Source organism: Triturus cristatus, chromosome 8, assembly GCF_964204655.1.
Source record: "Triturus cristatus chromosome 8, aTriCri1.1, whole genome shotgun sequence".
Lineage (NCBI taxonomy): Eukaryota > Metazoa > Chordata > Amphibia > Caudata > Salamandridae > Triturus > Triturus cristatus.
Window position 1 is genome coordinate 436,679,228 of NC_140591.1, and position 14,467 is coordinate 436,693,694.

At 47.8% G+C, this 14,467-nt stretch overlaps 1 protein-coding gene across 1 annotated transcript in view; it reads right to left on the reverse strand.

Annotated features, from left to right (window-relative positions):
- The window catches only part of ZC3H13 (zinc finger CCCH-type containing 13), a 362,285-nt gene that overhangs the window by 179,647 nt on the left and 168,171 nt on the right, over nucleotides 1-14,467 (reverse strand). The window contains 1 exon segment of the mRNA XM_085621836.1: nucleotides 2,441-2,558. Coding sequence (XP_085477962.1) covers nucleotides 2,441-2,558 — 118 coding nt within the window.

Sequence of the window (14,467 nt, forward strand, 5' to 3'; positions counted from 1 at the left end):
CCACTGACCAGAGGAAAATACATTGGATCAAGGGTGTGGTAAGATATAATTAGATAAAAATTCATCTTAAAGGTATCAGCACAATAAATTGACCCCAGCGGTATTTACTGGCCTATTATGAATGAGTGTGTGTTTATGGGCGCAAGTGAGTATAGTGTAATGAGTATCTGAGGTTGGTAACCCGCTGGATCAAGTGTGTGTAGCGCCCTTTCTGTGCTTGTGGCTAGTTTTTGGAAAAAACAAGCTATTTGGATTGTCTGATGTGGAACCGTGACACCACCTTTAGCATGAAGTGTGGGTCTGTTCTCATTACAATCCTATCATTGTGTATTTGCAGGTAGGGCTCTTGAAGCGTTAGCGCTTGCAATTCACTTACTCTTCATAGTGATGTGATAGCCACTAAGAAGGCTGTCTTTAGCGTGAGCATGTGCAGTGTAGCTTTGTGAATAGGCTCAAATGGTGCCTTCATCAATTGCGTTAGCACCACGTTGAGGTTCCATGCCGGTGCCAGCTTTCTGTTTGGAGGTGCGATTCTCTTTGCTCCTTCTAGAAGTCTTTTTACTACTTGGGAGGAGAAGAAAAGTTTCCCAGTTTCTCCTCGTGTAAGCCACTATCGCCACTAAGGGCACCCTTAGGGATGTGTAGCTTAGTTTACTTTGTAGTAGATGCGTTAAGTAATTTAGTACTGTTGATTCCCTTGTGATTTTCCTTTGCAATTGCTCCCTAATGCACCATTCGGAGAATCTTTTCCACTTTGCTATGTAGCACTTTCTTGTGGTAGGTCTTCTTGCCTCCCTGAGCACTACCATTGTGCTTGCCGGTAGTTTGAGGTGTGCAAATTCTAGGTCTTCAGGAGCCATGCAGCTAGGCTAAGGCTCTCTGGCTCTGGGTGCAGCACTCTTCCATTCTGCATTGTTAACAGGTCCCTTCTTCTTGGGAATCTGTGTGCTGGTGCTTGCGCCATCTCCACTATTTGTGAGAACCAGGACTGTCTGGCCCACTGAGGCGCTATTAGTATTAGCGACGTTGCCGATTCTGCATTTGCTGAGTACCCTGTGTATCAGTGGTATTGGGGGAAAAGCGTATGCAAATGTCTTAACAATTTATCCATAGCGCATTCCCTTGTGACCGATGTTCTGGTTGTCTGGATACGAAGTGTTGGCATTTTGGTGAGATGCAAATAGGTCTATTTGCAGTGTCCCCCACTTCCGGAATACTTTTTGTATTTCTTGTTGGTTGATATCCCACTCGTGGGATGCTGACGTCAGCCTGCTGAGTCGGTCTGCTTCCACATTGTCCTTCCCTGGGAGATGTATTGATAGTAGGTCTATCCTTATCCATATTTCCTCTGCCAGCCCTGATAGTGCTACTGATTGTGTTCCACCTTGCTTATTGATATAGAACATGGTAGTTGTGTTGTCCGTTTGGATCAACGCCCTGTTTCCGTACAGCTGCTTCTGAAAGGCTTTTAAGGCTAGGAACACAGTTTTAGTTCTAGGTAGTTGATGTGTTTGACCGCATCTTGCTGCGACCATAGTCCCCTCACCTTGAGTTTGTTCATGTGCGCGCCGCACCCCAGCTGGGAGGCGTCAGTTGTGATGGTTACTGTTGGAGTTGGTTGTGTGACGGATTTCCCTTGTGATATGTTTTCCTCGTCCCACCACGCTATTTTCTGATGCACTGCGTGTGTGACAACCACTAGCTCTTAACTCCCTGTTGCCTGTGACCATTGCTGCTGTATCCATTCCTGGAATGGTCTCATGGGGAGTCGAATATTTTGGACTAGGAGGATGCATGACGCCATCATTCCCATTAGCTTGCTCACCGTCCTCACTGTCAGAACTTGCCCCTTGCGGTAAAGACGTGTCTCCTTCAGTATTGCCAATGTTCTCTTCCTGCTGGGGAACACTTTGGCCTATATGGTGTCGTTCTCCGCCCCATAGAATATCTTGATCTGTTCCGGCTTGGTTGACGATTTTTTCCAATGGATTGAGAAACCCAGTTGGTTCAGTGTTTGTACGACCTGCTGTATGTGTTGCTTGCAGTGGCTGTACGAACCTGCCTTTATGAGCCAGTCGTCGAGGTAGGGATATACGTGTATTCCTTGGCTTCGTAGGTGCGCTGCTACTGCGGTTAGGCATTTTGTAAACACCCTTGGGGAGGATTTGAGCCCGAATGCCAGTACTGTGAACAGGTAGTGAGTTTGGTTGATCACAAACCTTAGTAGACGTTTGTGCTTGTGGTTGATGGGGATGTGTAAGTGCGCGTCCTTTAAATCTATCGTTGCCATGTAATCCCCTTGTTGTATTTGTGGTATTACCTCTTGTAGGGAAGTCATTTTGAATCTTTGTGTCCTTATGAATTTGTTCAAGAACCTCAGATCTAGGATAGGTCTTAGTGTTTCGTTCACCTTTGCCACGAGGAAATAAGTGGAGTAAACCCCCTTGTTCCTTTGGTTGTGGGGCACAACCTCTATCGCCTCTTTGCTGAGCAGTTCCTGCGCTTCTAGTCTCAAGAGCGAAAGTTCCTTTGCAGAGTGTGTTTTGTTTCTTGGTTTCCTGTTTGGAGGCTGTTTTTCTAGCTCTATACAGTATCCGTGTTGTATGATGTTTAGTATCCATTTGTCTGTTGTGATCTTCCTCCACTCCTGGAGGTAGTCTCTTATTCTGCCTCCTACTGGTGTTGTGTGTTCGAGGTATTGTTTGTTGTGGAACGTCAGGTTTTTGTTTTTCTCTATGTCCTTCTGCCCACCCGAGGTGTTGCTAGGATGGGTTTTCGTTCTATGGCGAAGTCACTTGGGGACAGGATGCTGCCCTCCTCTCCGTGTCTGCAATCTATCATTTGAGTGCCCTCGAAAGGACTGTCCCGGGGGTGGTATTGCCAGTTCTGCTGCTGCTGGCCTCGGTTGCTCCCTTGATAGCTGTGTTGGAACGTCTGGTGTGATGTAGTAGGCACGTTGCCTCCCCTATCACCTGGACTTCTTGCGGGTGTTACCCTTCTCATCCCTCTGAACTGCCGCGCTCCCATGGACCTTGCTGTCTCGTTGTCCTTTTTGAGCTGTGTTAGCTTGTTGTCAACTGGTGTGCCAAACAGTTTCTCTCCGTTAAAAGGTGTGTTAAGGATGTTGTTTTGCACCTCTGGCTTGAAGCCTGAAATTCTAAGCCATGCGTGTCTTCTCTCAGTCACCCTGATCATCATTTGTCTGCTGGACGTGTGAGCAGCATCCAAGGCCGATTTCAAACATGTATTCGCCATGTTTTTGCCCTCTTCTACCAGATGAGCTGTCCTTTGTTGGTACTGGTCTAGTAGATGCTTTAGGAGTCGCCCCACTTCCTCCCAGTGCTGGCATGCGTGCCTGTTGATCAGGGCGTTGGAGTTTGCGATGCGCCATTGAATTGCCGCACTCCGCTCCTCCTTTCTCCCCACGAGATCCATCCTTCTACACTCCTTGTCTGGAGGTGGCCCGGCATTTGTGGGTACATTGGCCCTCTTCCTATCCGTTGCTGTAATGGTGGAATGGGCTGGCACTGACCCCTGGATGTATGCAGGGTCCTTTGAGGAATGTTTATACTTTTTCTCTGTTCTAGGAGTCACTGCTTTGCATACTGCTCGTTCTTTAAAAGCATCCCTTCCCTGGTCCAGCACACTAGGGAGCATGGGCAGCAACTGGCTCCTAGTCTGTTGAGGCTGCAGAGTTTCCAGGAGGAAACATGCCTTGGGCTTCTCTTCCTCCAGTTTCTGTCTGTGCAGCCTTTTGGACGACCATATTGTTGCGGTGAAGGCCTCGAAGTGTATGTGTCTACTCCTTCCTCCGGTAATTCGGCGTCAAGGTCATGCCACTCCAAGTCCTGTGCCTCTGAGGACGTCGAGTCCCGGTATCTGCTGTTCCTCATCATCTTCAGCCTCGAAATAATACAGGGGCTGCTTCCTCCTGTTCCTCGACCTGTTCAGGCGTTTTCGGTGGTTTGGCGTCCTTGTCGTCTCTTTCGACTTAGAGCGCGAGCTTCGGCGGGATGGTGTACTGGCTCATCCGTTCGTCGAATCCTTTCTTCACTGCAGAATGCTGGCCATTTCGGCCTCGAGCCTCCTCTTCTTCCTTTCCATCTCGGCGGCCTGTTCGGCATCGAGAGTTTGAGCTCTTCGCTTTGAGGTCGTCTAAGTAGTTGTTGGCCCTTGTTTTCTCGGCGCCGAGGTGTCCTTTTCGAGGGCATTCTTTGATGATCTAGGTTTTTAGAGGGCTTTCGCCATCTGGGAGTCCTTTTCGAAGGATCCGCTGGGCTGTTTGTCCTTGGGTGCCGTTGCTTTCGCTGGATGTTTCGGCGTCAATGTTCCCTTTGAGGACTTTGCTTCACTCCTACGAGTGTCGCTCGAGAACTTCGCTTCACCCTTTCGAGTGTCGCTCGAGTGTCTGGGGGTCGACGACTCCCTTACCTCCTTCGACTTCTTCTTTTGGACCTCGACGACCGTGCAGTCCTCTGGTCCTTCGGCGATGTTGTAGTCCTCTCCACTGGAGAGGCCCAAGTTCGATGGAGGTGGCCCCTGCATGTTGTGGTTCGCCCTTCTCTGCCTCTCTCTTACTCTGAGGGTCTTAGGTGTGAACGCCGAACACGCGTTGCAGTCCTCGCTGTTGTGGTCGAGAGACAGGCAGAGGCTGCAGACTGGATGCTGGTCCTTTTGGGCGTATTTGTGGTGACAATTGGTGCAAAACTTGAAAGGAGTTTTGTCCATTCCGGCACTCAGGGAGCCCCCTGCGAGCGCATTCTCCGTTGAACTTCGAGGTCTTGGTCGAAAACCTTCTCCCTCGTCACCCCGGTTACCTGACCTGTAGTCAGGTGTCGATTTTCTTCTCTTCCGTCGATTCGTTCTCCCCAAAAATCTGGAACTCTTCGGTAACGATCCAGACCCAACAGCAGAAAAAATAGTCTGAAGATGGCAACCAAAGGTGGGAGCTTCCGAAGGACACCAAATGGTGGTATGTCGACGCCCACCTGGGCCATGGGGGGGAAAGAGAAGAAATACTACAATTTCAGACCCAACCACTAGATGGCGGAATAATGCACAGAATAGTGAATCCAGAAAGATTCACGCTGCAAAACTCAGCATTCTAGACCCCAGCTAGACATGACCAATGTGCAGTAACACCTCTGCTACCTTCCAAAGGTTGATGAATAAAGTCCTTGCTAGGTTGGAAGCCTTTAGTGCAGCATATTCTAGATGATATTGTGGTCTATAGCTCCACTTGGCAGGATTACATGATCCACCTTGGAAAAGTACTTGAGACTCTAAAGTGCAGGATTCACCATCAGGGCAAGCAATTGCCACATAGGTCAGGGCTCTGTTATATACTTGGGCCACCTTCTGGTGGAGGCCAAAATCAACCCTTACAATACAAAATCCAGACAATAATGGATGGGTAGCTCCAACTACAACAAAATAAATCCACGAAATCCATCCAGGACTGCTGGGGCAGTTTCTGACTGTCCCTAAACGTCAGCTTGTACTTCTCTGTAGTGAGACCATAGTGTCGGACAAGGGTGTCCTTCATGGGGGCAGAGGGTTAGTACCTCATCCTGTACCCCTTCTCTAGGGCTAGTAGGGCATCGCTCCCTTCCCTTGGTATGTGCTTCCAGAGACTGGCTCCCCAATCCTCAGGGACCCTATGCATCTCCAAAGCAAACCTCATAGGCTTCAAACCACTTGTCGAGATAATCTCCCAGAGCAATTGTAGCCACCAGATCCTTTATGATGTGGACCGGGTTTGCCAGCACCATTACTGCTGGACTCTGCTTGCCTATCTCTTATGTCCAGCTCTCAAAAAGTTCTGTCATGAGTGATTTTCCTCTCCTCTAACTCATACTTGAGCTTGACCACTTGCAACTTGAACTATCGGTCTTCCTTCCTGTCCGCCAGCTCCCCTGGGATCAGGCCTTTGCAAAGATACACTCTACGCTCTGGCAGGGAGTTCTAATTCATGATACGAATCAACATCCTCGCGAGTGCTGCATTCCAGGCTCTGCTCTTGCTCCAGCATATGATCTTCCTCAATCCCAACCTCTGTTGTAGTCTGTAATTCTGGAGTTTGAGTTACCTGGCATTCCTCTTGACTGGAAGCCCACTCTCCTTACAGAACTCCTTGAACTCAACCACAGTGTAGACATCTATGTTGTTGAAACTCCATTCTTGTAGTCATGTAGACTCCAGTCTTGGTAGAAGGCAGTGCTTAATCTAAAAAAAAAAAAAAATCTAAGTACCAGGGCCTCGCCAGGAGATCATTGCAGATTGCATGACTCATTGCTCCTGCCAGCACCGCCAATAGCAACCAATAACCATCACACTGTTACAAGTGTGACAATTCAGAATATTCCAGGCCGCTAAAACTATAAGAATGGTGTGGGTGGCAGGTAATAATAATTTCTAATGTATACAGAAATATATAGAATTATTAAACAACTGTTGTAGTGCTCATCTCTAAATTAGACAGACAGCGTCACCATGTGGCAGAGTGTCATAAGTGTCATGTTGACAATTAAGTACTGATGCTGAGCACCGGAAAGCACCAACTCAAATTAAGCACTGGTCAAAGGCACAGGCAGTCAGGTTAAAGGAGGGTGGATTTGAAAAATAAAACAGCCAATCAAGAAGAATTTAACAAAACATTTTGAATTGGTATCAATTCATTTAACTGGGATTTTTACAATCACCTGCACAAATAAGTCCTAACCCTCACAATTGTGCAATCACAATCCCTGTCAGGGTGAAGTTACAAGCAGCCCCTAAATTAACCTGTGCTCAACCCTCTGGTAGCTTGGCACATGAGCAGTCAGGCTTGACTTCCAGTCAATGTGTAAAGTACAATATATAATAGAGGGTGGTTTATTGTTAGAGTACGAGCGCTCCTAGGGGAAGTACACCCTATCTTAGTATAACGTATCTGTAACGCCGTGCTTGCAAGGTAGAACTACCCCTCTCCCTGTAGTGTGGCCTGGGCCACCAAATGCAACACAAGAGTCCCCAGCACACGCTCAAAACATAAAATAGTCAGTCAATGTTGACAGGTGTGTCCGCTTCTTTTATTCTTCTTATAATCGTAGATCCACCATTCTCAGCCAACATGTGTTTCGTCGTTTATCGGGAATCAAATCCTGTGACTTCTTCAGGGCTCCAAGAGCAAAACAGTGTGCTTCGCTTCCGGTGTTAATTCCGACCCGTAGACTATCAGTATTGCTGTTTCTCTAGTGTTAAAACACTTGTATGCGTGTTCCCTAATATTGTATATGCGAGAAAGCCAACTTTTAAAGTTAGGAACAACCAAAGAAGTATTCTTTGTGTGCCCCCCCCACATACGGAAGTCACTCGTCTTTTAGATTTACTGCCTTCGTCGTAGTTCTGTTCTGACTATTTGTGGAAGCGAGTGCGCTCTACGATCATAAGAAGAACAAAAGAAGCAGACACAATTGTCAATACTGACTGACTATTTTATGTTTTTTAGCGTGTGCTGGGGAATCTTGTGTTCAATGTGTAATTTATGCAGCACTTCAAACAGTAATAACTTGAAAGAAAAAAAAAATCAAGACAAATCCATACCAATTTAGAAAAAAAGAGTAAAATTGAATAAATTATCTGATACCAAAACAACAAAAAACTCATCATGTAAAACCAGAGACATGGAATGTTAAATATTTTAAGTGAAAATAGTGTCTAGAAGCACCAACTGTGGTTATCTGGTGGTGCCAGGCCAGGACAAAGTCCCAAGTTCAGGCCGAGTGCGATGGAGGGAGGGCCGGATACAGGAACCAAGTTAGGCCCACTCAGCAAAGTACCTTAAATTCGGATTTGCAAGATCCAGTTTTTCCCTACCAAGACATGTAAAAGTCAAAAGTACATGCACAACTTTTTTAATACACTGCCCCCTGCCCTATGGGCTGTTCAGGGCCTACTCTGGGGATGACTAATATGTATTAAAAAGGAAGGAGGACTTCAGTCAAAAGGTTTATTTAGCCAGGTTGAAATGGCAGTTTAAAGCAACACACACCGGCTGCAATTAGAAACCCAAGAAATGTTTAAAAGGCTTCTTAAGTGGGTGGAACAATCAGTGCTGCAGGCCCACTAGTAGCATTTATATTACAGGTCCTGGGTATGTGTAGTACTACTTTACTAGGGACTTACAAGTGAATTAAATGTGCCAACCTGGTGTAAGCCAATTCTACCAGGTTAAAAGGAGAGAGCACGAGCACTTCAGCACTGACATTGTGTGAAGAGTCCTAAAAGCCAATAAAAAAGCTTCAGAAAGCAGGAGGGTGAAGGCAAAAGGTTTGGGGATGACCCTGCAGAAAGGGCCAAGTCCAACAGATTGTATAGTGCCCTTTAAGCTACCAAGTATGGAAGTGGAAAGAAAACTGGGATCTCAAAGGAACAGTTAAGGTGGAATGAGGAGACCACTAGGGTAAGAATTTTGGATTGGCTCTAACTACTACTCTGTCATGATGGACCTGGCAAAAAGGTTCCTGTAATTTGAGGGCCTATAGTATACCTATACGGCCGACCGATGTTATAGCTACCAGGAAGGCTCCCTTCCAGGCCAGAAACTGCAAAGGGCATGAATGCACTGGTTCAAGGGAAGGGGGTCTCCGTAAGTCTAATGAGGACAACATCAAGAATCCAGACTGGAGGTGGAGGGACCCTTGGCAGAAGGACACGTTTAAGGCCATCCATAAAAGCTTTGATTATAGGGATTACAGGGATTTTGAAGAGGGAAATGTTTTCTCAGTTTTGCATATATGCAGCAATGGTGGCTAAGCGCAGCCAAATTGATGTGTACGCTAACTCTAATTTTTGTAAATTGAGGAGGTAACAAATAATGTCCTGCACCACAGGCCTAAGAGAGTTTTTGTGTTTTGGCGTACAGTAGAGGACAAAATGCTTCTACAAACCGAGCAGCATAGTAGGCGCATGCGGTGGGCTACAGGCATCCCAGAGTATGTCCATGCATTCTTGAGGTAGGTCAAGGTAACCAAACTCCAGGGTGTCAGAAGCCAAATCACCAGTTTTATCTGTCTGGGGGAGAGTAACTGACTTTGCTGTGGTTTTGAATGAGAAGGTCTGGCTTGTTGTAGGGCAATGGACAATTTCAGAAAGATCGCGAGGCATGGTTGTCTGGCCCAAGTTGTAGCCACTAGGGTGAGGGATGTTTGGATGTACTTCCTGACGGCACAAGGAATCAGTGGGACAGGATGAAAAGCATATGCAAAGATCCATGACCAATTCATCTATAGAGCATTGTCCGTGAACTTGGGGATTGTACACCTGACAGCAAAGTCTGGAAATTTGGCATTTTCTTGTGTGGCGATAAGGTCTATGTTTGGGGTCTCCTATCTTTGGAAGAAAAGGAGGAAGTCTGCAATGTCATTGTCCACTCCCAGAAGATACTTTGTCAGAAGATCAACTTGGTGGTGAATGGTCAGCACCTGATTTGCTGTGTTACAGTCAAGAGCTGAAGGGAGTAGGTACCTAATTGCTTTTGTGGGTAGAACATGGCGGTCACACTGTTCGTGTGCCCAAGGACTACCATGCCTTGAATCTGTTGAAGAAAGGCTTTGAGAGCTAGTTGAATAGGTGACAGTTCCAAGTGGTTGATGTGGAGTCCACATTCATGAGGTAGCAACAGACCCTGTGCCCCCCAGCAGACTAGAGATGCGTATGTGGCAATCGTCACTTGAGGAACTGGATTTGCAAAGGGCCTGCAAACAGATTGTTGCTGTTCCACCACTGCAGAGAGCGATAAGTGCTGGTCCTTACCAACATTAGACCTTCCAAATGACAATTGACTTACGACTATTGGCTTGAGTAGTCACATATGGAGTCTGGTGTGAGACCCAATAGCAATGCATGAGGTAATCATTCCCAGAATGTGCATAATTGTGCAAACTAGTAGCGACGGTGTGGCTGAAAAAAAGGGAGAAGCTACTGCAAAGCCTGTACACTTTGCGGGCTGTGGAAAGCTTTGCCCACAACTGATATGGGTTAAGCATTCATGTCTGCTTGCGCTCCTAATCAGCCTGTCGTTACATTAGGTAAGCGTCTACCATTACTAAACACTTGGTAAAGAACCTTGGGACCATGCTGATGCCAAAGGGTAGTACCTTGAGCTGATAGTGTTGACCACTTACTATGAAACACCTCCCTTCCTAGGGGTGCCTCTGCCATGGTGTGAGAAAGTGGCTCTGTATATACTGTTCCCTAATAGGTACAGGGTGTACAGAGTCCACAGTCCCCCAGAGGCTGATAGAGGTCAAAGTTAGGTATGACCTTACTCTCAAAAGTGGTAGCTTGGTCGAGCAGTAAGGCAGTACCAGAGGACAGTGTAAAGCATTTATTGTACACACTCAGTCAGCAAATGGTTTCACACACTCAATAACTGAACTCTAGGCCAATGGTTTGTATATATAAAATATATGCTTGTTTTATTTTTAGAACCACAAAGGGGGTAAAAATATACTTTCTCAGAATGAGAGGTTGAATATAAATACTTTTGTTTGAAGCAATAAATTTGTGTAAACAGTCACAGTTGGTTGCAATAAACAATCCTATTTCCTAAACATAACAATGCATTGAGCTCAATGGTAAATTCAGGTTATTTGTAATAAATTACTTTTCAGATTACTTTTGGAATTCCAGGTCTGGCTCCTAGAACCAGCCTGGGGTCAGTATTCAGAATCAAGTGATGAAAGTCGACTTGATAACTGTAATGATTTTTAAATAATATTTAGCTATTTCAAAAGTTAGCACTTAGAAAATATTTCACAGAAAACATTCAATGGATCTCTATGGCAAGAAATTCAAATTGCAGGTAGAGTACTTTATCGTTACTTTAGTAATCCAGGACTGGGTGCCTAGACCCAGGACTGGGGTCCTTATCAAAAGCAGGTAAGTAATTTCGTTTGCAGAAATGGTACGATTTTAAAAGAATATTTCAAATTTGCAAAAGTAGACACTTAGAAGAAATTTCACAGAAAAGCAGACAATGGTTTCCTATGGGAGAAAAATGAGTTAGAGGTAAGTATAGTTGCGAACACTTTTCAGAGTCAGGGCTGGGCACCAAGATCCAGCACTGGGAGCTCACCTAGGAGCAGGTGAGTAAATTCGTTTTTGTCACTTGGCTGATTTTTGGTGAATTTTTGCAGTTTTGAAAAGTTCACACTTAGAAGATTTTTGAAGAAAAAGCCAGTCAATGTTACCCTATGAGGAAAATGAAGTTAGCGGTTTAAGGGTAAGTACTCGACTGGTAGTGTTGAAATTCCGGGCATGGACTCAGGGGTCCCCCAGTGTCAGGTAGGTACAGTTGGTTCACCCTCAGCGGTTTCAGGACGGCCGGGTGCAGAGAGAGTTGGGCCCAATGTAATCCTATGAGGGATAGGGGGGGCCTTGGTTGGTGGCTGCTGTCTGGCAAGCCACGCGGCTGTGGGAGCTGGGCTCCTGGTCACTTACTCAGGGCAAGTGGGGAAGTAGGTTAGTGTAGAGAGGGCACTGCCAGGGCCACTCGGGCGGCTGGGTGCAGGGTGCTTTTGAGCCTTAGGGCGCTCAATGGAAATCAATGGGAATGTTCCGGTTTGGAAAGAGGCTGCAGGCTCAGGGACGAGGATGTTTCAGGTGCCACCACCACTTCGAGAGGTAAGTTGGGTAGTTGTAGGTTAGGTGGGTACCCCGGGATTGGGCACAGGGGGTCGCAGGGCGCCGGGTGCAGGGGTGCCTTTTGACGGGAATCTTACCCTCTGGTTGATCGCGGCTGGGGTGGCACTTGGTTCTGAGGCTGCAGGCTTCTTCCGGGATGTCGAGGGGGGTCCTTGGGTGCCGGACTCTGGGTCACAGTCGCCGTGGGGTCGTCCTCTGGGTCTTTGTCCACTCCGGCACTGGCCAGGCTTGGCTGGTGCAGAGTGTGTTGGGTCCGCAGTCCCGGGCTGGTGCCAGGGATAGCAAATAGGTTTCTTGAGTAGAGCCTCTACTCGTGGGAGTCCCAGGGGCTTAGAGCTAAAAGGTAGCCAGGTCCTCCGGGGTTGGTGAGGTTGCTGGCCACGTGGGATGCCGCGCTGGTGCAGGTTCGAGAGTCGACAGGCCGGTAGGGCTGGGGCCAAAGCAGTTGGTGTCTTCTTCTCTTTTTAGCAGCTGCAGGGCAGGTCTTTGTTCTTCTTGCTCTTCTTGTCGTTTTCTATCTGGAATCTAAGGAAGGAAGGTTCAGGGTGCCCCTAAATACTAGATTTAGGGGCGTTACAGGTAGGTGAAGGCCAGGGACCAATGGGTCCTTGTCCTGGGGTGGGTACACCCCCTATCCTGCCTCTCTCCTGTGGGAGGGGGGCAGTAGCCTAATCCTGATAGGGTAGGGCCTCCCATCTTCAAGATGGCGAGAGCCCGGAGATGTGCTTCACCTCGCCTCCCCCACCTGAGGGGTGGGGTGGGCAGGCTGGCACATCCCCTGTCCTTGTATGGGGTTTCCGGCCAAGCTTCCCGCCAGAGTGGGGGGTTGCAGTGGCCTGGGGAAACTCCAAATGGCGGCATGCCTTTGAAGCTTCCCTTTGCTCATCCTGGGGGAGGAGATTTCTCACCTCACCCAGGATGTGCATTGTTGCAGGCCCGGGAGAGCAGGGGCTCTCCCACCCAGGGGTCCAGCAACGTGTCTGCTGTGTGGCAGCCTGGGCAGCCTTAGAGCAGACGTGGATTGTAAGTTAGCTGTAAGGGGGCATCTTCTAAGATGCCCTCTGGGGTGCTTAGTACATTAAATCCTACACTGGCATCAGTGTGGGTTCAATGTGCTGAGAAGTTTGATACCAAACTTCCCAGGCTTCAGTGTTGCCAATATGGTGCTGTGGAGCTCGTGTTTGACAAGCTCTCAGCACCATGTATTCTTAAATGACAGCACTGCACTTACAGTGCCCAGGAATGGACCCGGGTACTGTAGGGGCACAGGGCTCCTGCTCCTGTGCCCACACCATAGGCGTAATGCACCCAGCTAGAGGGGTGGCTGACATATGCCTTGGCAGTGTAGGTGATGGGCATGGTACACAGTGATGTGTGCCATGTCGACTCTTTGTTTTGTCCTGCACCCAGACACTCAGCCTGCAAGGGCAGTGTGTGTGTAAGGGTACAGGGCCTCTGAGGGTGGCACAATGAGTGCTGCAGCCCTTAGAGGCCTTCCCTGGTCACAAGGCCCTGGGTACCTAGGGTACCATTTACTAGGGGCTGACATGTGGCTAGGGTTTGCCAATTTGGAGTTTGTGTGGTTTAAGGAAGGAACATAGGCCCTGGGCACCTGATTGGCAGGAACCCAGGGTACACTCAATCGAAGTACATTCAGCAATTTAGCAAAAAGTGGGGGCATACCATGCAAGAAAGATGGCACTTTCTCACACATGGAACCTTTCCTTCTAAAGGAAGCTTGAGTAAAACCCCTATTACTCTGTGGGTGTCAACTCTGTTGCTGTTGTGGTAGGACTGGTTTTGTCCGGGGATGTGGCTTTCGAGGGCCTCTTGACTGCTGTTTGTGAAAGGGACCTAAAGGGCACACAGCACCCTGGCGGGTTTCTGCGTCTTGCTTGATATTTTCAAGCATGGCGTCATCCTGCGGTCCAAACAGGTTGAAGAAGTGCTGTTGCATCTATGACTTGAAGCGAGGCATGTGACAACAAAAGGGGGCATCGAAGGAAGACTGCAGTGTAGAACACGCATAACCCAACTCCCCCCTCTGTTCCCCACCCCTCTCAGCTGCTTTGTCTGCCACATCCAGGGCACACCTGATGGTTTCATTGGAAACAGGCTGCCTCCGTCAAATAGCTCTATCCCCACTTTTGCGGTACTGATCAGTAAGATGGTGAAGGATTCCATCCATAGCTTCCCAGCAGGCTCTATCACAGTGAGAATGGATATCACAATTCATCGGTTTTACTTTTGCGGATGTAGGAGGGGCAGGGAAATGAGCTGCATGCTGTATTTGCTGCCCTGAGCATTTTCTATGTGAACTCTGACCTCTGCCATGAAAGGACTGAAACGTTTGCTGGGCTGGTGGAAGGGTATGCCATTGGCAAAACTGAAAAGCCAAACCATAGCCACAGGGAGGGCAAAATTGCTGGTGGAATTGTCTGGTGCAGACAGAAAGACCAAAGGAACATGGTGTGCCCCAGCTTTCTTTAAAATCATTCCTGCGCCAAATATGCTTTGTTAAAGATGGGAGAGCCATCAAATGGCATGCCCATTGGGGATGCCTGGAAATCCCCAGAGAAGCCTGTACACCTCACCCATGCGTGGTGTTGAAGTGCCACACTGATACCCATTCCACGAACTAAGCAGTCAGTCATGTCAAACTAAGAACATATAACGAATTTCGGTGCATCACAAGCATCTTAGAAAGTTTGAGTAGGGGACGCCAGAAGCTCACCCGGGGATGCTGGTAAAACTTGTGCCACAGTGATCCAAAGGGAAT